General features: G+C 36.1%; 1 protein-coding gene across 1 annotated transcript in view; it reads right to left on the minus strand.

The window, feature by feature from the left end:
- prdm6.L (PR domain 6 L homeolog) overlaps positions 1–25922 on the minus strand; it is an 83145-nt gene that overhangs the window by 5048 nt on the left and 52175 nt on the right. The window contains exons 4-7 of the mRNA XM_041568221.1: positions 18339–18466; positions 14108–14232; positions 13102–13441; positions 4865–5041 (exon numbers count right to left, since the gene is read on the minus strand). Coding sequence (XP_041424155.1) covers positions 4865–5041; positions 13102–13441; positions 14108–14232; positions 18339–18466 — 770 coding nt within the window. The remainder of the gene's footprint in view (positions 1–4864; positions 5042–13101; positions 13442–14107; positions 14233–18338; positions 18467–25922) is intronic.

Consider the following 25922-nt stretch of genomic DNA (forward strand, 5'->3'; position numbering starts at 1 on the left):
CCAGTAATGAGGATTTGTTCATAGAGGGGACAATGGCTTCTCATCTTCCACAAACAATTCATGGTAAATATAATAACAGCTGCAAAACTGGAATTTCCAATAGGGAGTTTTATCATTTTGAAAGGGTGGAAAAGCTTAGAAGTATCTATCTTTATTAAAAATACAATATAGATTGTTTAAAAGTGTCCATTGTTGATAAACTTGACCAAGCTTGTGATGAGGCCATGTAGTAACTAATGCTAAATTATGTGGAGTTGCTTGTGCAGAACGAGAGTGTTTTGGACTGCTGGACTCATGCAACATTGAAACCAGGTTGATCAATGGCCGTCATTAACATATGCTCAGTGTCATCGGCTATAAGGAGTTCTTTTCTCACCCTAAGGTGCAAGACATGGGATAAGATAATTGCATTGTGACTGCGAGGGTTTATGCAGGGTCTTCTGCCTGTTGCTGGAAGAGCGACCTTGCATATTGACGGATGTGCAGTCCCTTTGGGGAAAAACCACACCAGTCAATCATATTGAGCCTTCCTGATATATCAGGAGCAAGTCTTCCAGCCCACTCTTTGCCAGTCCTCTGCACTGAAATATAATTCTCTGTAATTTATGTTTACCATTTATTTATTACCTTTATTTATACTGCACTTCCCAAAGATTGATCATCACTGACATTAGTCCCTGCCCCAGTGGAGCTTACAGTTCATACCATACACTAAGGTCAGTATCATGAGCAGCTCTTTAACCTGTCTGTATGTTTCTCTCCTTGCAGATAGCACTCTGATTGGAATCTGCCCACTAATCCAGGCCTGCTTGAATGTTCTATAACTGCAAATAAGTAGGTCAGTAGAACACGTTCATTGCTCAGCAATACCTGTCAGTAAATGGGCAGAGCAACCAATCTGTCAGTAAGAGCAATCCTAAACACCTGGATGGAGACTATCTGCAGAAAATGAGGCTTTAGCCCTCTATGATTCTGGAAAAGGGATGCCCACACTGTGGCTCTCTAGGAAATACTGCCACTATATGAATGCCATAAGCTGGAAACTCTACTTCTAGAAGCATAAACAAAAGTCAAAGTTCCCAAACTATTTTTTTTACACTCTACACCCCCCTGTTAATGTTTCTGCATAGCAACGAATAACTTATTGCTCTTAAACTACATTCAAAATATTCTCTGAACTATATTTCTGAACATGTATTTATTTATAGAGCTGCTAGACCATCCTGCCATATGATTATAAATAAGTTGTGATTCGTTGATTGTCTTTCTGGGAATATTCTTAGCAGCCTGTTCCACTGTTAAAAAACTGCACTGTGATCTTGACAAATGTAAAATGTCAGCTTTAATGTATCAGACCTATCAGCTCAATGAAAATAACTCAGAAGTATTGATTGCATAATGATTTTTGGTGTATTCATTAACGTCTATGGGCAGATCATCCCCTCTGAGCGCCTGAAGTGCTGATGACACATAAGTGTATTGCTGATTGTTTATTAGGAAACTGATTAGTTAGTGGATTGGTGTGCCAAAATATACTGCCTTTTATTGCACGACAACTTGGAACCAAAGTATTTAGTACTTTTTTTGGAACTTCAGTAATGTTGGATAGGAAGGTGTGAAATTAAACTTGTGTTACAGTTTTATTATATTACAACATTATTGGAACATTCCAAAATGACTAAACACTAATGCTATAATGAAAAACGAATATAAGCAGAGAATACGTGTGTGTCGGGGTTAATTAATTTCTTTCCCTCAGTGGAAAATAACACAAATACATTTGCTTACAATGTAACAAAGTTTGGTCACAGTTGCTTGTCAGCAGTCTAAGGGTGGTGCGCACAGGGAGATTTAGTTGCCTGGGATAAATTGTTGCTACTGCGGGCCACTAATGAAATGCCTTCTAACTAGCATGAATGTGAATCGCCAGCCAGATGGCATAAGCGTTGCTTCGGTTTTCCGAAGTTGCCCAAAGTTTCCTAGTGAGGCAACTTCACATTCTTGCCAGTGGGATTTTTAGAGATGAGTTGCCCACAGTAGCAAAGATTTATCGCAGGCGACTAAATCTCTCCATATGCCACCACCCTAAACCATGATGTTAAAGGGGATATTCACCTTGAGAAAACTGTCTGTAAAAGAAGTTCTATCCTTAGCTAGTTGAACCACCCCATGCTGGCAGTGTCTAAGCACCCTTCCTACAACTGAGCAAGGAAGAAACAGCGCAGGCCCAGTTAATTAGCATGTCATTGATCCAAATGGCTGAATCACGTTAGCCAATCAAGTTAGGAAGTAGCATGGGCAATAACACTATGCCCAAACTTCCATTATGCCACTGGGTGTAGGAATGGTCTGCTTGCATGGAACCTAAAGATGATACAAGCACAGTTACAAACCATGCAAATGATAGATTATAAAAAAGAAAATACAGTATATATGTATTTTCTGATACAAACAAATGACTTTTGATAAGTTGGCTGAAGGCAAACATCCCCTTTAAGTAGCAATAGGTTGGTAGTGGCCATTTGCTTAATGCTACATATGAAAAGGCCACAACAATGGTGACTACTGCCAATCTGGTGAGGAAGGTACAAAACTGAACACTAGGAGAATGCGGGTGATAATTTCTCATCTCACCATACACTATAAAGAATGTTCTAGACCTGGCACTGGGGTCCATACACTATATGGACAAAAGTATCTGGACACCTGCCTGTCCTCAATCTCATTTCAAAACGAATAGTCTGAATATGAATCTGGTCTTCCCTTTGCTGGTAAAACAACCTACACCCCTACTCTTCTACTGAGGCCTTCCACTAGAAATTCGAACATTTTGTTTGATGGGATTTGCTTCTATTTACTGATATAACTGCTGTTTAATTTGGTATATTATATTTAATAAATAAATATACATATACACATATTTAAGGGCAAGAGGGATACAATGTAAAGCTGTAACTAATGTTACTGAAGTACAATGTGTAGTATACCTATTGCACTAAGTTTAACAAATAACCTACAGAATGGATCCTATTTTAAGAATTCAGAATTCAGAATCTTAGCCAACATGACATTTAACTAAACCTCTAAACCTCTAATGTTTTTTTTTCAGATTCTGCAATTGTTTGGGGATTTTGCTCAGATCTGAATTTGGTCGAGACTTGGTTCACCATTAAACCTAATAACAAAATGATAGATTTGATGCTTCCCAATTGCAGTTTGTGGTTTCGAGGGACTGGAAAAAAGGATGAACGAACAAAAAAGTAATATATAAATAGTATGTGTATAAATATATATATATTACAGACATACAGTGTATATATGTTTATATCTTTAGAATGGTCTTATGGTAAAGTAACATATTACATTCAAATAAATCAATTTTTTATCTCTGACCTTGAAACCTCTTCAATTAATTGCTAAAATCTATTTACAGAGCAGCCAGAGGAAATCAATTATATTTCAGCTTTGCTTTTCCCATTCCTCCTAACAACTGTTTAATGGGGGCTATTTGTCAAAGGCTTCCATCTGCAAATATTAGACAAATGAATGAGGAGCCAGAATAACTAAGGAAAGTACAGTATCTAAGTGTTCTTTTTTCTTCCAAGACAGGTATTTTCTTTCTAATATATTATTGCTCTTTCAATGGGCAGATTCAAACAGGCTTTGATTGTTTACACTGCCGATGTGTTTTAGCTGAAAGAAAGTATGAATATCAGCATTTTAAAGATCATTTTTATTGTAGTAACTTGTTCAGAGTTTCAGAGTTCTAGAAAACCACAGTAACCAAAACTCAGGTTGTATTTAGTTCCCCGCTGTTTGAAAACAATAAACTGTTCGATCAGACCAGTTTCTGTTATCACATTACTCCCACAGTTAGGGATCAATTTTGGGCATTTTGATGGTCTTTATAAAACAGCAGATGCTAGTGTTGGATTTTGAGTTACTTTAAAGACAAATGCCAAGGTGCAGTAACCCATAGCAACCAGGAAGAAAAAACTCTGCTTCATATTTAATGGGTGACATTTTGTGAATATCCAGTAGATATTATCTAAAAAAACAATAAGCCATTAGGGCATACAAATTTAATACTGTATTAAAAGAAGGAAAATTTACAATAAAATTGCTTTAAGATGGGTGATTTTTTTTATTTCTGACAGAAATTTAGAATTATATAATGGCCACAAACATGGTTGGTAATAATTCACTAAGCCCAATGATTTTATAGATGAGTTATGGGAGTGCAGGGCAGTACATTACTAGATCAGCCAATGACCCAATAAATGTGCCAAATGAGGTCATATCTTTTTTTCTAGTTCAAGTCTTAACACCTACAGAGATAAATGTACAGGTCAGTCAGAAAATTACCACATTTCCTCAAATTCACTGTGTGCAGCTGCCAAATATATAAAAGCTATTTTTAGGTAAGCATGAAAACAACAAGCATACATACCAACTATACTAGTGTTAAGCATTCTGCTTATTTGCCATAAAATACTGGTACATAGCCGATCTGCTTCACAAGTTGAACATAATTTATAAAGTGGAACAATTACACATATTTCAACAATTCTGTTTTTTGTGGGGTGTTCCCAATGTCTTGTAGTTAAAAGGGGAGTGGTACAGCCATAAGTGGGAGAGCCTATGTGTATTAGGCAAAGCTCATTGATTCTGTGTTTACAGTTATGACAGCTGCACCTCAGTTAAAAGCAGGGGGAAATTATTCGATCTGGATAACAATAAAAATAAGCAATGTGCTACAAAAACACAGTGAAAAGACCATAATTCTTAATAAAACAAACTCTATACTTGGGAACCTCTATCCATTACTATGTGTTAGTGAAGAAGCTTCTCCTGAGCTACTTACTTAAATGGCTTTTCCCCTGTGTGCGTCCGGATGTGATTGTTTAATGTAGTTGCCCCAGCAAAGGCTCTGCCACAATAGCCGCACTTGAAGGGTCTATCGCTGGAGTGGGTGACGACGTGATTCCTTAATTCTGAAGGCTGGGAGAAGGACTGAGAGCAATGTCCACACTGGTAAGGCCTAAAATAGATAAAAACACAGTTGAACCGTCTCTATGTGGACTTTTAAATGACTTTCATGACAATGGGATTTCGATTTTTTTTCCTTAAAAGCGTCTAATCAAACAATAATTCTTACAGAATCCCCCCCCCCCCAAGAATGCAAAAAGAGTAGACTATTTTTCCTAGAGTGACATTACCCTTTTATATTTGGTGTAGAACTCTGTAATAGGCCATTGGTTGTCTGGAGTGCCTTCTGGTTTTCTGACTTTATGAGATCTGTTCCAGAATTCAGTGCCTATGCATGAATACATGTGGAACTCTAAAATATACTACATAAGTATTTTACCTTAAATTTGAGTAATGCTGGGAAGGCAGGTATATGCTCCACTGTGGACATTGGAGCAACACTATAAGACTTTAATTGCAGCTAAACATTACTCATCACTAACTGTGATTTAGAAAGTGTCCTTTTTAAGTTTTCAGCCACTATAGAATCTGGACAGAGAGCTGGAATATGTTTATGTCTGCAAATAAGCCATCATCACATTGTGGTGGACATTATATGCAGCTTTGGAATGAGTGCCCCAGCATTAAAGAGTCTTTGGAAATAATTTTAAAATGTTGGCAACTGTAAGAAGCAAACTGATTTTCTGATTGCTTTTCTGATTTGAGAACAGCCACAAGTGTTGGCATGCTAAGGGAGTGCAACATTCTCTGCACATTACAGCGGTTGCTCCTGTTGCCACACGCAGCACAAGGCTGAGGGCATGGTGCAAAGGAGCCTGTATTTAATACCTGCCTTGAGACCCTTAAGAAGGACAAACAGGTAAGGGATACCCAAGGGGATGCAGATTCAAATAAAAGAACTGCCAAGGTGTAAAGAACTGCCAAGGTGTTTAGTGCAAAATATTCTGTTGTAAGACTCACTGCTGAGTTTCAGGTTGCTTTGAAAGTAACATCAGTGCAAGAACTTATCGTTGGACTTTCACTGGATAGATTTCCATGGCTGAGCTTCAACATACAAGCCTAACATTTCTTGATAAAATGCCAAACTATAAGCATTTATTTCTGCGTCAGATGTCCGCCAGAGCTTAGAAGTTATATACTAATAGGCCAGTTGCCTTGTTTGTTCATATTCATGGAAGAAATGTAATGTCTGTCGATGTTTACTGAAGCCTTTACTATTAAACTACATTTTAATATAATTTCAATCTGCAATGACAATTCTAGAATAATATGTTTTATATAATGTGAATTCTGTTTTATATGTCTACCTCTGTGATAGCTTGACCCCATCAGCCAAAGTCAATTTCTAATGAATGAAAGGTTCATTAACATATATGACCACCAGTTATATGGCATTAGTCATTGTGACAGTTGATAAATTATTATTTAAATGTACCAAACTTCTTTTTGTTCTTTAACCTGTAACTGCTATTGAACTGCTTGATTAATGTGGCAAGATGCTCCAGTAATTCACAAGAGATGGGTAAGACCTAAGTTTTGTCACATATTGACGTTTTATCAGAAACCTTGTCAGAAAACAACAGGAGATAGCCCACAATAACATATTAAACCTACTGGGAGATAAACAACATTGCAACCAATGTATAGCAGAGCAAAACACCATAAAACCACCTCCAGAGAGCCTTACTTGGTTAATATTAAATGCCCCATAAGCAGGTTTCCTACAAACTGACCTTTTTTATTGAAAGCAGATTTATTTTAAAGAAAAAATGACAAATTGCTAATTGCATTTATAATGGTTCCTTGCTCATTATCTTTAATGGAACAGTTCAGTGTAGAAATGGGTAAATTGACAAAATATTTCTAATATAGTTAGTTAGCCAAAAATGCCATCTATAAAGGCTGGATGTCTAACATAACAGAAGAGAACACAACTTTCTGCTTTTCAGTCCTCTAACTCTAAGTTAGTCAGCGACTTTAATGGGGGCCACATGGGACATAACTGTTCAGTGAGTTTGCAATTGAGCAAATCGTTAACAATAGTGAACAATTCCTTTAAACGGAACCTAAATGTTTTTCCTTGCCACAGCAAACTATGCCCTAGTGCTATAACAACATGTGGTGGTTGCTGTAACATTCCTGCATTAAACAGTTCTTACAATATATATATGTGTGTGTGTGTGTGTGTGTTAAATACCTTAGTGTATTTTGCTCCAAGCTGCCCCAACCTATGAAAGAAGTAAAGTGGGTGCTCACTTAGCAAGAGCAGCCTGTAATTGTCTTCAGTTTGAGAGCTTCTTATGATGTTCATAACCGGACCAACATCAGCTGTATACTCTAGAATAGATTAACCCAGTATCCTTCCTGCCTGGGTATGGTCAGCTTTATATCTCTCTTTTAGGGGCACACACCTGGACTGCAAACACCTCAAATGCAGCCTATGGCTCTACTGTACTGGTGCAAAACAACATGTAGTTTACCTGCTGATGACTCTATCTCCCATATGTAATATAAGGCACTAAGTTTGCCCAGGAGCATTAACCAATAGCAACCAATAAGATGTTTGCTTTTAAAGGGGACCCGTCACCTAGAAAAATTATTCAAAATCCTATTTTATCACATTAGTCAAGCAAAATGAACTTTAATTACACTGTATAAATTATCTGAATCTTTTTTCCTTCCATCTGGGAATTCAAAATGATAGCAAGCAGGCAGCAGCCATTATGTGGACACTGTTATTAAGGCAAGCCTTGCATCATCTCAGAATCTTGTTGTGCACCAGAATGGGGGACCCGATGTCCATCCCCATGCACTGGCTACACAATTAAATCGTAAAGAGATTGGGTGGATGTGGGGAGAGCAGTGACATCTAGGAAGTGCTAGATAGAAAGTGAAAGTAATTGTCTGCCCCGCCTCTATGCCCATGGCATAGAGGAGGGGCAGACAATATTTGATTGACAGCTGAGATTTTTAAATGAGTTTACAACAGCTATGAATGTTTTAATAAAAAATAGAAATTGGATTTCATGTTTAATTTGAAAAGGACATTTATTATACAGATTTTTGTGTCTGGGTGACAGGTCCACTTTAAACAGGTGACCAGTAAATGCTACCTGCTGATTGGTTGCTATAGGATACTACACCTGGGCAAACGTTCCTTTTATTACATAACACCATATATCTTTAATCTAGAGTTATACAGATTTGAATATCATCTCTGTGCAAGAGATGTATTTTATATAGCACTTTGTAAAGCTTTAGTTACCATTTTACGGAGCTAAGATACCAGAATATGAAAAGAACACAGACAATACTGACCTCCTAAACAAATTACCTTTTTTTTTAACCAAACGGCAGTTGTCTCTGCTTTTCATTATAGTCTTACTGCTCTAATTATTATTATTTATTGCAAAATTCAATCCAGCAGTCTTTACAAAATAAACTTTAGCTGAACAGGACTACTGGATTTGCTGTGTGCTTGAAAAATAAATATGAATAATGCTAATTATAGTGATTCCATAAACATTTATAATGCTACTTCTCAGCCAGGGACTGTTATATTGCTAAGGCAACAAATATACAGGCTCATATGAAATCGTTATTCTAATATAACTTGTGCTCTGACCCTTCTGCTGCGGCTACAAATCCAAGATGCACTGCTGAACAATGGCTTTCTCCAATACTACCACCCATGTATGTGATATTGTATCCCCTATGGTAAATGATAAAGAATAATAGAAGTCGTGTTGGTGTTGAGAGACTTTTATGTGATCACGGAACTCTAGCGTTACATCAAATATCCTTAATATTTTGGATTATACAGCTGTAACAACATATGCACAAAATTATACATTACTGCCTGCAGAAGATATTGTTAGTATAATGCAAGTATCAGACAACACATGCAACAAGTTCCATATAAAGTATGAATTTCACAGATTATTTTGGATAACAGATTATTCCACAGCTGAGAAGCCAAATAACTGGCAAGTCACCTAGAAATTGCTTTTCTTACATTTTCTGTAACACCATCATTGTGCATAAAAGGTACACATCACATGCTGTGATTGTCCTCCTGGCACAACAGATGAAAACACACACATTTGCCCAAGAATATACAGTACGAAAGTTACGTAAAAAAGTTTTACTTTTTTTTTTACAAATATGGTGTTTGAGCAATTCCATGGTATAGACTTTGAATAAGTAGATCAGGCCCTTCACTAGTATTGATCGTTACTCTCCATGAAAATGCTATCTCTGTAAATACAGAAGATATGCGAACACTAGTCGATTTTATTAATAGGATTTTTCATCTTGGCCTAGGAAGTTATTTCTGCAAAGTCTGCAGTTTAATTCTGAGGTCCCACGGCTTTCTTCTTTAATGTTTACTGAAAAAATAATGCTCCTAAAATATTTTCTTCTATATCATGTTACTCTCTGTGGAATCGTTTTCCTTCACCTCTGAGTAATGCAGCCAGCACATACAATTAGCTCCTAACAGAGGTTATTTTAATGTGCGCATAAATCTCCTATTGAAATACTGTCAAATCAATAAGCCTTTTTTGGTGTTATGGAACTGTTTTCTGAGGTAGAGAAACATTAGTCATTTCAAGAAACACGAGGTGCTATAAGCATCCTGCAAAATTACACTACTTCTCGAACTTTATACTGTTCAAAGATACAATATAGTAGCTTGCATAGATGTAACTTGTTTTTAACTGTATTTCGGCTACCAAGAGTGTTTGACTCTGTGCTCTATATTACTCAATTTGGAGCTCAAGAAGGCTCATGTACTAACACTGGGCAAATCTGCACTACTGCAGTAGCCCATAGCAACCAGATTTTCCTTTCTGGAATAGGATGAAAAGCTCATTTTAATAGGTTGCTATGCATGACAAAGCTATGAATCTGAGATCCTGCCTTGCTTTCCTTTGCAAGGGCATTTGCTTGATCTCTGATATGACCTTTTAATATTTAAATATAAATTGACTCATTCTGCTGAAGTTATTTCCTTAGCCACAGGGACATGGACAATGTCTCTTTTAATGATTATGCTACATAATTGCACTTTTTGCATCAGAGTTCAAAATCATCATCCGCTCCTCATCTACTTAAAATTGTGGTACAGGTATGGGATCTGTTATCTGGAATGCTTGGCACCTGGGGTTATTCTGGATAAAGGGTTTTTCATACCATACTCAAAAATAAACCCAATAGGATTGTTTTGCCACCAATATGGATTCATGCATCAAATAAAATGTACTGTTTAAAAAAAAAAAGTATTATTTACTTAAAATGGACTCTATGGGAGATGGCCTTCCCGTATTTCGAAGCATTCTGGATATCGAGTTCCTGGATAATGAACCCCATACCTGTACTGAAATAACAATAAGGATTACATATGTCTGCAGATATTACTGATATTTAAGAGTAACAAGAACAAAAACGTTGGAACTAGAACAATAATAGGTAAACATTTTATATTAAAAAATACTAAAGACAGTCCCAGAATATCTTGGGTTAGTACAGTAGAAGTGGAGCTTGGCACATGAAAGGCCATAAGGGTCTCAGTAAAACTGCATTTTAATTTGTTAAACACTGTACAAGAATACTAGTTTTAGATCCAGAAATATGAGAGACTACAAACACAAAGTTTGCAGCCTTCAGTATATAATAGTTTTTATATTGTGGTTTGGGAATCCTCATACCTTTGAATCATTATATATATGTATATCAATATGTATATATTTTTTTTTACATACATAACTTTGTGTTGGAACAGCTTATCACAACATGCTTCTACAAATCAGTACATATACATGTTTGTGAAAAACCACGTAGGAGCAATCCCTATGAAATCCAAATGCCTTTGAAACAAGATTCGAAGGATTTTAATAAATCAGACAACTTATTTTAAAGAAATGCATTATAAGTGTAAAGTGATGGTTTCTTATCTGAGTTCTCTCTCTCTTATTATATAATATCATAAACCACAATTACAAAACATTGCAGTTTAAATGTAAAAAACACAGGTGAATCCAATAAAATAGAAATTATAGTCCAAATATTAAGGGCACAGTGCTTTTGTGGAAAGCATTTTTTTTCAACCCCCAGTACTCTTATTGTTAAATATATAATATTTTTGTTGATTTGAGCTGTCTTTTCAGAAAAAGCTAAGTAGACAGAATTTTCATGTTAAATTAATCTGATTTCTTTCTGTTGCCAACCTTGAGAACTGTCAAATAAACAAGCGTTGATGCATAAATAATAGCTCTATTATATGTACTGTGCCACTGGCCAAAGTACCAGAAATACTAATTCACTTGTTCAGCTAAATTTCATCTTCAGTTCACGGCCATAAAATTCTGTATTGACAAACGTTCAAACCAACTTTGACTCTAAGGTATCTGGTCAACATTTTTCTTCTGTATGGATATTAGTTTATTGAATAAATGGCATCTGTTTTCCTCCACATCACTGCTAGAGCAGGTATATCTTTTTGACAGCTCTACACGATTTATAGCTTTGCATGCTCTGAAGAAAAATAGTGCTAAGCAAAAAATTCCAATTCATTGCCTCTTAGTACTTAATTAAGTTCATACGCATTGCACACTGGAGGTGAACCCTGAAATGACTGTGACACAAAAACAGAGCAGTGCGATATTTTAGAGACATAAGGTGTGTTTTTTTCTGTAAAATGCATAAATACAAGCTAACATTATAGCACTGTCATAGTTTCTTTGTTTTATGATGCTCTGTTATTATTGCTATTAATAAATTATTAACGGGTTCAGATTCCTATTACTCTGTTGGTGTCATACCCCCTTATGTAATAAAAGATAAAGAGTTTGTCCAGGTGCAGTAACATATAGCAGCCAGTAATATAGTTTTAAACAGGTGGACAATAAATGCTGCCTGTTGATTGGTTGCTGTAGGTGATTAGACCTGTAGCCAACTTTGCACCTTTTAATCCATTACCCTCATATTGTTCTTAAAGGCTACAGCTGGTCATGCACATGTTAATATTATCTACTGGCTGATCCTTATACTGTATGATGCTGAAACAGAAACTTTCCCAAATGATATCTAGAGGGGAATTTGTCAGATATCTAACACAGCTTTGAAAATCAAACCAGTGGGTGCAGTCTTCCAATGACAAGTCTGCATAACATTGGGGGTCAAACTGTTGTATTAACCTGATTTGACTCACCACTTGGGTGGTCAAATCATGCAAAGATCACTTGTTTGGTGTGATTTTTCCAAAATCTAATTACATGGCATTAAAATATACACAACAAAGACAAACAGCCAAAAGACTGGCATATTCACAGAGAGGGACGTTTATGTTGTGTTTAACCTTGAGGTGATATATTCAAGCAGTGATTCAGAAAAAGATAATGTTCTAAAACTGGTTGGAATTTATTAGGTCAATGGCACATGGGATGACCATCACTTTAATTTCTAGTGTTACATAATCTGCACCCCCCCCAAACACTGAATGTTATGGCACTTGACTGAAAGCATTTTTGGCAACTTTTGTTTGTGATCTACCAAAGAATAGAAAACATTTAATTGTTAGTAAAATGTGTTTGAGTCCCCCTTTAAAGTTTCTGAGGTGGGAAATACATCTTTGCATGTCTTTACCAGGAAATGTTTGCATTGGAATGTAAAATAAAAAATGATACCACAACAAGACATGGCTACGGTTATTTATATACTGTATTTATGAGAGTTCATGCAAATCTTTGTCATCCATGTATTATATAATGGATAATATACCACCTATTGTAAAATATAAGGGCTATTATAAATCACAGAGAAATTACATGACAATGCCAAAGACCAAGTGCTTTTATACAGGTCATAGAACTACAAGGTGACTTTTAATATCCTCATATTGTACAAAAGGGGAACTTTATTTATTATAATACACAAGTTTCAATGAGTCATGTGACAGAAATGGCTGATGACATCACTAAGCACCCTTTGCTTGGCTCTTGTGTATTATAAAGCAACAAAGCATATCTGAATGATTGAAAGAATGACTTACTTCTGGTTCAATCACACACTGACTGACGTTCAAAACAATAGTATTGTAATATTTTTTTTTACCTGTCTGGGTTCTGGGTGCACACATGCATCTGTAGAAGAATTCGTTGGGTAAAAGTCTTAAAACATTGTCCACATTTCCAAAGATGCCAGTCACTGAATTCTGAGTTCAACTGGCTCGTTGAGGTAGGACTGGCAAGCACTCGTTGGTTTTTTACACTGATCTGGTTAAATCCTGTGTCCAGAGGCCCCGATTTTTCCAGTAAAGAGTAATTTCTATTGCAGGGAGTCTGTGGGAAAACTAGGGACCTTTGCAACGAGGTGCTTAACTTGCCATTTTTGTTAAAAGATGGTAATGTGTCTTGCCGTGACATAGCTTCAACTACTGGTGATGGAACATTCACTGCACAAAAAATAAAAAAAACAGAGATTGTAATCACAAAAATTTTGTGCAAACAAAAAATGTTCCTTTTCTACAGTCAACAGAGAAGAAATGGCCAGAATGTCATTGACTGTTAACAGCCAACAGCAATTAATTTCTCTTTAAGGGAATGGCAAGCCAGAAAAAAAAAATTCTGCCTAATGAAAGAAAACTCTTAGCAACTTTTAAATATGCATTAATTATAAGGTTTCCATGGTTTGTGAGTTATTTGTATATGTATTGCTTTTGAAAGCAGTGTCTGTCACTTTATTTCTCTGCCCTAATGGCTCAGACTTTTGAAACAATGTAAAACAAGGTAGCTGATGAACAGATCTGTCTTTTTTTCTGGGGAAAAAGTCTGGGGACTTTTACAACATTGCTTTCAACAGTAATTGTTTTCAAGTGACTTTAAAAGCACTGACATTTTTAAGTAAATGTATATTGGAAAGATGCTTAGAATTTTGTTTTCTTTTATTAGGCAAATTTGTATTTTGGGGTTGACTTGCCCTTTTCTATTAATGAATATTTGAATGATCTCAAATAATTTTATATACACATTCATACAGTCATCCCACTTGCATGTCTTTCAGGTGCAATCTCTTTAAGGAAAATCATGGAAAATGAGTTTAAGCATGCTAGGTCTCTTACAGTTTTCATCCTGAGCAATGCACTGCAATGGAATCCCAAAGAATGATGTGTAGCTGTCATTGTACCACACCAACAGTTCTGTGCCTCTGGGGATGTCGATACAAGCTCTATAAAATATATTAGATCTGGAAAAGAGAAGAGGAAAGCATTTGCCACATGTTTTTACACTTAAATAGTTGTGAATAAATCTACAAAAAAGTGACCTAAAATGACTGCATAGTTTCCATTATACTCTTACTATATTTAGCAAACCAAAGTAGTGTTTACACTTCAATAATTTTGAATAAAGCAATAACCCCAAAAAATGACAGATCTTTAGAATAATTAATTATAAAAAAAATGTTCAGTCCGTAGTTTGCTCTGGCTGGATGAATAGTGGGAGCTGTAGCTTGACAACTGAAATGATTAAGGGCTTCAATGGTTGTACAGCATTTCAGACTGGTGAGATAAGACATGAAAGAAATACTGTAATCACATATATTTCCACTGTTTTTCCTCAGCCTAATTTAACATGTATACAGGTATGGGACCTGTTATCCAGAATGTTCGGGGCCTAAGGTTTTCTGGATAAGGGATCTTTCCATAACTTGGATCTCCATACCTGAAGCCTACTAAAAAATGATTTAAACATTAAATTAACCCAATAGGATTGTTTTGCCTGCAATGTGGATTAATTATACCACAACTGGAATCAAATACAAGGTAATGTCTACATAGAAAAAGTATATATATTTTTTAAATTTGGATTTGCAGCAGTTAAATTCAGGGTAAGTATAGTGCTATGTGCAGCCCTGGGGATTAAAAGTGTTTTTTGTGACTATATAAACACTGCTCCTTACAAAGGGGGTTATTTACTAAACCTTGATTTTTTTCTGGTTCTGTTTTTTGGGGGAAAAAACTCATTTTTTTAGTGGAAAAAAAACTAGATTTTTTTTAGATTTATTATATCCCGAAGCTGCAAAAAGTACAAATCTGAAAATCAGCCATCTCAAACCTACTGAAGTCATGTAGAAGTCAATGGTAGATGTTCTGTTTACAATTTGAAGCTACGTGATCTGCGCTAGGTTTTGTCCAATGTTCCAAAAAATGAATAGCCCAAAAAAAATCGATTGATTCAGGCATCAAATTGAAAAAATCGCTCTCAATTTTATTGAGTTTTTTCCAGACCTGACTTTTTCAAGCTATTTTAATAATCAATAAGTTAAAATCGTGGATGGGAGTTTGGCCGAGCTTGGCTCGCCTGGCGTTAGGGTGCGAAGCAACACTAGCGTCTATCTCCTTCTCTAGCGAAGTGACGCCTGAGCCCATTAGGGAATCTGCGTAGTTACGAAATGACGTCACGCTGGCGAATTTTCGCTAGCGTTAGTCACTTCGCCCTTTAGGGAATCTGCCCCTCAGTTCTGCTATTACAGAATTGCTGTAAGTCTCTGCTCTCTGTTTCAGAGCATAAAGACTTTTGAATCCCCTTTTAAACATGGAGCTGTCTCTGTTCAGCAGTGCTCTATTAAAAAGGAGCGCATGCGTCCCATGCATCATTCAGATGTGCGTGTTAGGGAGCAGCAAAGTATATATATATATATATATATAACTATATATATTTCCTCTTTTTGAATCAAGTGGCTTGTAAAAGAGGAAATCTACAGATAATTATGTCCCTCAACTGGATTGCGTCTTAAAGATTTGTTTCTGCTTATACTACAGGGAAGAAGATAAAAATGTAAATGCTTGCTAGACCTTTACTTTCAACTTTCCATAAAAAATTGGCTGGAAGAGGGCAATTTGTTCATTGCAGAACGCTGCAGACATAGGGGAATCCTTCAACACATTTTTCACTACAGTGAGATATGCACTTGTCAACATATTTTGTCATCGCAAAGTGGCTCTTGGCAACAGGATCATAAAGATCAATAAAAAAGTGCAGATTCTCAATATTTTACTTGCAGCTGCAAAAGTTCCATTTATCTTGTTTTTCTCCCTATTTACAGCAGTATTATCTCACATGGGCACTGCTTGCTAAGCAGAATGTTTTTCCTTTAGTTTTCTATGAATATATGACAAAAACTCCCATCTTTCTCAATTGAACTCTTTTCTCTTTACCTTCACTAATAGATTTGTTTCAAATTGATTCAGCTACGTTGACTAAAAGTCCCTGAGAAATAAGAGCAGCAACTTGAAAAAAATGACAAAAAAAATTCAAATCAACTTTGTAATTTGCCATTGCAAACATTTCATCTTTCACTTTGGCTCTACCTAACATAAACAAAGCAATGTAGCAATGAATGTATTAAAGACCAAAATGACAAGGTTTGCTGCTGAAAGAGCAGAACTGTTTTCAAGCAATGGGTGGTCTCCAAGGGTTGGTGTAGACCAAAAAATAGTGTAAGCATACACCATTTCTTCCAAGAGTAAAACACGTCCAAAACTCGCACAACGCTCTGCATGCTGAAGTACATCAAAGGGATTTTTCTCATTTCGGATAATATTTCCCTTGCTGACATGTATTTAGTATTGTGGTTGGATGACTCATAAAGATAGCTTCATGGCGTCCCAACGCTGTTGAAGCAGAACACATGCCAATGGACATTATTGTCAGCCTCAAAATAAAAACAAAACGTTCAACTGAGGGTCAATCAATCACACGGCTCTTTGAAGAAAATTCCATTTAGATATTAGAAATCATAACACAGTGAATTCAAACCAGCTGACATTTTCTGAAACGGACGTCTATGGGCAATACAAAAATAGGCCAATACGTAAATATCCACTTCTCTTTTTCCATTTCACTGAGTCATTGCTAATTTAACACAACGTATTTCCCTTTTTATGATCTAAAATACACCACATGGTAGCTTGCTAGATATATTTCACAAATGTCAGAAACGTACATGGAAACATACACGATTTGGACAATGAAGCAGAGGTTTGCTAAGTGCTGTTGCTGTTCCAAAAAATAAAATAGTTTTTTTTAATGGTTTAAAAAATAATGTCATCTCAATTCTCGTTTGGATTATGGGTTGTTTACAGATTGATGTAAAGCACAAGAGAATGTATGAGCTAGGAGACCAAGGCATCTTCATTCACAGTATTATAGACCATTGGATTCCACCATCATCCAGTCTGATTATGATTGGGTTTAGTAAAGATTTACTATGATAACAAATTTAATATATCAGAAGAACTGTGACCAAATGTATACCAAAATGTTGAAAAATGTAGAAATAACTAATAATTATTAAACATTCCATAATAATTAATTAAAGGTAGCAAACTCGCACATTACTTCTGTGAATATTTTATTTTTTCCTAGTATTTATATAATACTGACACATTTCCATGGTGCTTTACAGAGATTATACATCATTGACATGCCTCAATCTTAGGTCCCTATCACATTTACACACCTTACAGCTAATTGATTCAGGAGCCAATAAACTTGCTTGTATATTTGTTGTAGGAGGAAACCCACTCAGACACAGGGAGAACTGCCCAAGATGGAAATGAACTCAGGACCCCAGTGCTGCAAGATAGATGTGTTACCTGCTGAGACAATACCCTAAGCACCACCTTTACGTATTAACTCTGTAAATATGTGCCTTTTACTTATTAATAATATATTTGGTTTTTAAGATGTATTGGTAGAGAGATGCAATATTGATCATTGCTCTTTTCTATTCTGAAATATTAAGGGGGCAATGTGATAAAATGTGCTAAATTGTTAAACACTCCATCTCCATGTATGCAGTTATCTTAGCCAGACTTCTGTGAGATGACTAGTAAAGGGCATCCTGAGTGAGAGTTGGGGAGAATGTCTGCTTGTTCTTCTAAATAATTGTGAAATCCTAGTGCAAACGTGTGGTTTGGGGTTTATCCTAATAACTGGATGCCTGATACAACTGTAAGCTTTTAAATAGGAGATGCCGGACCAAAGGGAAGCTTAAGTAATAAAAGTCCAAAGTCCACTCAAGGCAATGATGCAGGTGCAGGTTTTGCAAAGGTCATGCAAAGTAGCAACAGTAAACCTGCTTAGAACCTCCAAGAGAGATAACATAAAGGCATTGGTATCATCCCCCTTTAATTATCATTACTCAATAATAAAATATAAAACTTATTATACCCAACAAAAACAGATTAGGGATGTCTCAAACTGACACATCTTAAATAACCTTGGATGTATAAAAAGTCTCAGTATAATTTTTTTGAAACATGCATGTTACTTTAACAAAAATATTACCTGTACTGAACTACTGTCAAATTCTGTTCCCCGCAGTGTCTAGCGCATCGGACATACCTCATCCAGCTTGACTTACTAGGCTCTCCTCCATCAATAAAATGCTGTAGAGTCCCATCTTGGTCATATATCTAGAGAAAGGTTGCAAGGTCAATTAGTTAGAAAAAAAGCAACAGCCATCATTTTTACTGTGTTACTGGTGTCTCAATATATCTTTTGTTGGAATTTACTACTCTGTAGTTTGTCACTAGTTTATGGAGAAATCTAGAGGCTTGGATGACATGCAAGAGAAACATTTACAGTTGTACTATAAATGTATTGTTTTATGAAGTCTAATATTTATATTGAACGTATTAACATATTCAGAGACAATTAACCTATTTATATGGTGTAAAGTATAATTCGGCTCAACTTGCCACTGCAAGATGTAATTATTTATGCTACTATAATTATCCTTTTATTTATATATAGCCAACCAGCTATGCAGAGATGCAATGAACTGATTGAACTGATCATCGTTTGTATTAATCCTGCCCCCCCAGTGGAGAAGACATGTGGATGATATCCTGGGTGGAATTAAAACCAGGACATCATCACTGCAAGGCATCGACGCTAAGCAGCGTGCCACCATACAAATGGCAAAAAGCCACACATTTGTGTAATTGCCTTAAATGTGTTTGTAGGTAATAAATACTGTGATGCTTTGACAACAAAGCTCTGCCTGCTATAACATTTGTTGAAAAAAGATTAATTGTATTATACCTGTTGCACAAACAATTGTTCTGAAATTAGCTATTAATTGGGTTTTTAGGCCCCATTTATGACCACAAGTGCTGTGTGCAAAGTGCAATTTCAGGAGCAAGTTGTGGCAATGTGGTGATGGCCATGTGTGACCTTTGACATGAATCAGATGCAATTGTGCTAAAAATCTTTGGTTTTAGGGCATCATGATTTCTGGCTCTAAGGGGGTTATTTATTATAAGTCCGAATTTATCTCAATATTTTCTGAAAAAAACTTAGACCAAATCCGCACCATTTTTTTTTTTGGCTTATTTATTAATACACTTTCCCAAAAATTTTGTTTGCGGGAAAAAATCGTGAAAAATCCAATTTTTTTTTCAGATTTTTCATCGGATTTTCACGTTTTTTTTGGATTTTTCACCTGAAAACTCAGAATTTTGCCCGAAAACTCAGAAAACTTCGGGGTATTGCCAAAAACCCAGCGCACATCAAAAAATCATTGGGGCTTTTCCCATTGACTAATATGCAACCTCACCAGGTCTGAGACGCCGGATTTTCAGATTTGGACTTTTCCCATCCTCTGGGTTTAATAAATTCTGAATTGTTTGCATTCGGAGTTTAGTAAATAACCCCCAAAGTGTCAAAAAGACGTTTGTGCTCAACACTTAGGCACAAGCACACTGCGTTAGTTGACACTACTGTGGGAAACTTTGAAGTGGTGGTACCTCCCAGGTTCCCCTGTGTCAATAGGCACACCACATGAGCGTTATTGGAACAGACAGGAGAGGCTTTGCACAAGTGCAAGAAACAGCTTTAGGTGCAGTGACTGTTGACAGTTTGTGCAACAACTGTGGCAAAAATTGTGGCAATTGCAGTTGCCTTACTAAATTAAGACTTTTGTTGTACTCTATTTAAACTCATACACAATCCATAAACTCAGCCGTACCAACTTTGTGAATACAACAGCCTAATATTAAGAGGCCTTCATTTATGGGTGGAAATGTACAGTAATCCAAAACAAGTATCAAATTGCTCATTAGGCCGGCACATACTGCTTATTATCCAGTTTAAATAAAAGTGACCTAATTGTATGAAATAATGTGTGAAGTTAGCTCAAAGGGGAAAAACTTGCAAGAATGCTTTTAAGATTTGCTTTATTTTTCTATGAATGTTCATCAAACATGTTTACAAAGGTTATTCCACACAGGCAGTATTATGTTTTTTCGTGTTTCTGTATATTTATAGAGATGGAAGCAGCCATTATTTCTCCTTTGAGGTAAACCTACTAAAAACCATGTTTTGTTGGTCAGTTTTTGACTGCACCTTGTACTAAACTGAAAATCTGGTGGAAGGTGCAAATCACAGTGTACGTGGATTACAGGTCTCCTCTTCTAACATTCTCTGAACCTGCCTATTGTATCCCAAATGATGCACAAGTTAGGAGGTGTGCCAGGGGGTGCTTACCTTCCACCCATATGTAAGCAGCACTGGCAGGTACTTTTTCCTAAAGTAGTTTAGGAGCCTTTCAAAGAGACACAGAAATAACTGGTCACTCGGTAAACAAGCATTTTGCGCCTTCGAAGTTGCAGTTTAAAGATATTTAAATACTAGATACTGGCAACTTTAGGTCATACTGGAGCAGGATTGCTACTCAACCAGAGAGTGGTATTTGAAGATGTACTCATCTTTCCAACTCATCTTTCCAACACACATTACAGAAGAAGTTACTAACAAGTTTGAACATTACTTTTTAGAACATTACTTTTTAGAATTACTTATATTAGATATAGCAAGTTTGAACATTATATTCCATGATAATAACACATTGGAAAATGGTAGCACAAATGCAACATGATACGGCCACATTAAGGGGCAGATTTATCAAGGGTCGAATATCGACTCAACTCAATATTCGAATAAAAAAAGACCAATCAAAATTTATTAAAAAAATTGAAGTTTTTATTAACTTCGGGTGAATAGGCTGTATCCGAAAAGTTCGAAACTAAATTTTACCGAATTTGAATCGAAGTATTTGCCCCAAAAAACTTAGATTTTTCAGAGTCCACCAAATGACTCCAAATAGGTTCTAGGATGTCCCCCATAGGCTAAAACAGCAATTCAGCAGATTTTAGATGGCGGATGGTTGAAGTTTTAAAGAGACAGTACGTGTTAAATTTCGATAATCGAATAGTCGAATTTTGGACAATTCGATAGTTGAAGTGCACTAAAAATAGCTCAAAAAACAAATTTTTAAATACGATTTTTTACTTCGACCCTTGATAAATCTGCCCCCAAGTGACTTGGGAAAGGGAATGAGTATGAAAGGCAACTAACCCCAATTAAAGGGATGCTGTACTGACTGTTTATTTTTTAAATGGTACCAACCACATTTAGTCAACATTACACTGTACCACTGTGTAGGCTGCTCTATTATGAGAAAGTCTTCAGTCACATTTTTCTCAATCAGTCAAGCATTACAAGTGTATAGAATTACAACAATTTCAATTCAATTCAGAATGCTCTAATATGGGCTTTCAGGCTGAGAACATGCTGTGCTGGTAGCCTCTACTACATTTATGAGGAGCTAACAAATTGGCCAAAGGCTACATTTGGGTGATATTTACTATATCACTATACTTTAAAGAAATGTCAGACTGGGACTTATGTAAATGTCTGGGGAAGAAATCCACTTAGCTTCCTGTGTAAGAAAACAAGTCAAAATACATGTCACGACTAATCATGTTTTTACAAATTGTATTTATCCTTTGATGGGGTTCATTTAAATGGCTGTTGATATAATGAATGTACTATAATGTGTACAGCTGACTCATATTATACATGCTTTAGAGAGCAAACTGTATGTCACATTTTTGAAAATTAAGGTTTAGTCGATAAATGACAGCTGACTTAGAGCCTCATTTATTATTATAGGCAAAATGCAAAAAGACCCTATATACATTTTCTTGCCACAAGTAGTTTCTACATTCCATTTGAATTAACCTATAATACTGTACATTCATCATTTCATCCTGGTCTTCCTACAAAAGAGAAAACTCTATGGTGTAATGTAGCTTTTAAAGATTATCTTCAAAATGATATCAAATTGAATCTATTAGGAAAACAAAGGACCTCTTTGTTATTCCAGAAGAAATATATAAATTGGGGTCAAAAACATTGGACAGTGAATTGTGACAGCTATAAGTACAGGTTACAGAGAACAAGGGTAACCTTTGGAGTTTTAGGCACACTAGAGACGTGGCAACATTCTGAGAGGCAGAAACACACTTACTACATACTTTCCTCAGACAATAAAAAATAGACATTGTCCATCACAATAATACTTTATTGGGCCTAAAAGTTTTGAAGGGACTTCAATTAAAATGATATACTTTCAGCAGAATTGTTCTTGTCAATTATGTGTTCCCTTTGCGTTATTTTCTATTGCTCTGTTGCTTACCCAGAGGTTTAAGATTCTATAAAGAGGTGGCCAGGAAAGGAGAAAATTGAAATTATGTTTTCATGGACATCTCCCATGGTAGCATCTTCCAACCCTGTGTAACTATTATTTAAGTTTATACACTTCAAAAGCTTATTACTGAGACACAGAACAGGAAGCAGAAGGAGGCTTTATAGTAAGTAGTCTATTCTTTTTTTCTGCTGAGAGGAAGGAATACCCAAAGTTTGTAGAAGCTACTACAATAGATGGCAAGAAAAAGTAATTTTACGGGGCTTAAACAATTTTTTCTTATTGTCCTTCTCCAACAAACCTCTGTCTTTAGTCTGTCATTATTGAAGGAGATTCCATGTACAAAATAGTTCATAGTTGATAATACAAAGTAAACAGTGAATCAGTATTTATACAATTACTTTTTGTATGCATTTTAAAAAATACTTTCCAAACGCTCCAATGTTGTCCACGGGACAGGGATTTATTATGTGTATTCTGCATTCGATATTAAGAAAAGCATCATGCTGTGCTTCCAGTAAGATCTGCCCTCCCACTTTTTCACATACTACATCTTTATCTCAAGGCTTTTCAGAAGTCATCGGTACTAAGTGGGACTATCTGTCATTCTAGGGTCTTCTTTTGGCAAAATTAAACTTCAGGGAGCTAGGATTCAATTATCTGGATCTGGTTGGTGATCAGAGGAAGCCACCGACCAATTTACTTTTTCCTTGGAAAAAAAAACCACGTCCAGTAGAAAAAAAAGTCCTGACAGTTCATTCATTTAGCTCCTCTGTGGAGCCAGATGATGTTGGACTAGTGAGACCAATACTCTTTGATGTTGTTCTCTTTTGAGAAAACCCTGCTGTAAAGAAAACATCTTCCAAATTAAAGTGACATATTTCTACATCCAGCTGTTAAATATGATGTTTGCCATTTTTCAAGATTTTGGATGCATGCCATGATTCAGGCTGGGTTATATACCTATCTGTTCTATATGCAGCTCACAGCAGCAATTTACACAAAACATGAAGGCCAAAGCTAATTAATCAAAACTAGTATTGTGCTCTGTTATTTTAAAAAAAGAGAAAAACAGCCTTTTGCACTGCAGCAGTTGTGAAACTACAACTCCCATCAATGGAATGCAGATGGTTGCCTAGCCCTGATTAACAGCCTGTGCCAAGCAAGGAGATACAATTTTGGTTACCTTAACAACATTCATTAAAAAGTGTTATATAACTTAATTTTTTACACATATGCAACCACACATACACTACATTTTTTTTTACTTATGAATCACAGAGGCCATCCCTCAACTTTTACTGTCTGACAAGTATCAGACAAATATCTGTTATATGTTTAGGATAATTAACTGTATTAAACTGATAGTGGCCTAAAAGGGAATCAGTAGAGTTCAAGATATTTCTGGGACCATAAAAATAATTGTAAAGACTTTAGTGTTCTCTAGTTGAACAGCACTTATCTAGCCAAAGATTTTTTTACATATCTAGATATCAGTCTGAAGCTAAGACGTGTATCAAAATTTGAATTTGTGTAGACTTGTGTGAGGTTTTCATGGTTTTTATACTTAATATACAGCAAAAATTTGTTGTTTTAAAACCATTTTTCACATGAAAGATTTTAAGAGCTAAAAAGTTCAAAAAGCATACCTCTTTCTGCTGTTAAAAAAATGGCTGGCCCCTTCACAGCACAGCTTCTTAATAGGTGGACACATAGGAAACTTGAGCATATTATAAGACTTTTCAGAACCCCTGGCCTTTACATGGCAATCAATCACTCTGTGCTAATGGCACTAGTTTTAATGGAAGGCAACAGGCATTTCTCTTTAGCAGTGGCGTAACTATAGAGGAAGCAGACCCAGCAGTAGCAGAGGGGCTGGAGAACAGGGGGGCTAGACTGTGGGGTTGCTTCCACTATAGCCAATAAAGAAAACCTCCTCCCCAGCCGATCTCGCTTACTGGCGAGGACGGGCAGGAGTAGGCGGAGTCTGGCAGGAGTAGGCGGAGTCAGATGGGAGTGGGTGGGACATGGGCGGAGGAGGGAGGTTGGGGATCAGAGTGCTCCGGCCCCTCTGAAGATTTGTGAGCTGTAGTTTAACATTTATAGGCCACATGCTGGACATCCCCAACATGTTTTTATTTTGAAGGATCACATTTTTTGCATTGCCCAGGCCCCTTTTCTCTATCTCCAGCCCTGCTTAAATGCACTAGTGAATCTTAAATATATACTTCATATTGACAGTAATGGTATTCATTCAACATGACCAGCTTTGTTTAAAATTACTTAAAAGTCTCACAAGAGCTTGAATAAACAGTTAGTTTAACATAATCAAGAAAATCTCTAGCAGTTTACATTCAGCAAGTGCAATTTTTAGAACTGTAAAAACGCATGTCATTTGCAGCATATACTGTGAGTAACTTTTCATCATTTTTTTAGGCTTTGGAAAACTTTCAACATCTAGCTGCAAATACACAAAAGATTTTACATAGCATGCAAGCTAAAAAGAGTACTGGTCTCATCCCAGTGCAACTTACAGATAGCCAACTTACCATCTCCTAGGGTTTTTTAACTATAGCACCAACCACTAAACATGTAGTTAACAACATCCTAATAGCAGCATATTAGATAGATTTAGATATTCGGATCGTGCTTTTTGATACAAAAAATTCAAAAAGAAAAAAAGTGCAACTTTTTTGGGATTTATTATGCAACAAAATTGCAGCAATTCTGAATACAAAAATACTACAGCTAAAAACTGTCAACAACATGTAGAAGTCAATGGCATATGTCTCTTTGACAACTGGAAGATCTTTCTTAATTCATTGTTTTAGAGGTTTTTGGATATTCTTGATGCTGACTTTTATGCGACAATGCAAAAAAGTCGTAGTTATTGTGTGATTACTTGGAAAAGTCACTGTTTTTTGCGACTTTTCCTGTATTTTTTTATTCAGGTTTTTTTAATTAACTTCATGACATTCATAGTTTTATAGAAAGTAAATCGTGGTTTCTCAAACCACTAAAATTGATCTTTGATACATAGGCCTCCACGTACTGAACATAGATGAAACCGGTCTTGATCAATCTTCTCTGCATTCAGTGTTGACATCCCCTCATCTGGGTACAGGGCAGAATAAAGGGCAAGGTACTGTTACTGGCGGAATGCATATACTTTACCACATAAGCTCATACTTCAGCTGATTTAGAACTGCACTATGGTTAGCAAATTACAGAATAATAGAATGCAGAAATGTTGAATCAACCTTTCTGGCTTTCTGTGACTTCTTTACCAAGGATATAGAATCTAATTTCTTGTCAAGGAAAAAGGTAAACTGGTGGGTATTTGGGGGCTGATTGAAGAATGCTCAAGCCCAAGCCCAAAA

Source organism: Xenopus laevis, chromosome 1L (assembly GCF_017654675.1).
Source record: "Xenopus laevis strain J_2021 chromosome 1L, Xenopus_laevis_v10.1, whole genome shotgun sequence".
Classification (NCBI taxonomy): domain Eukaryota; kingdom Metazoa; phylum Chordata; class Amphibia; order Anura; family Pipidae; genus Xenopus; species Xenopus laevis.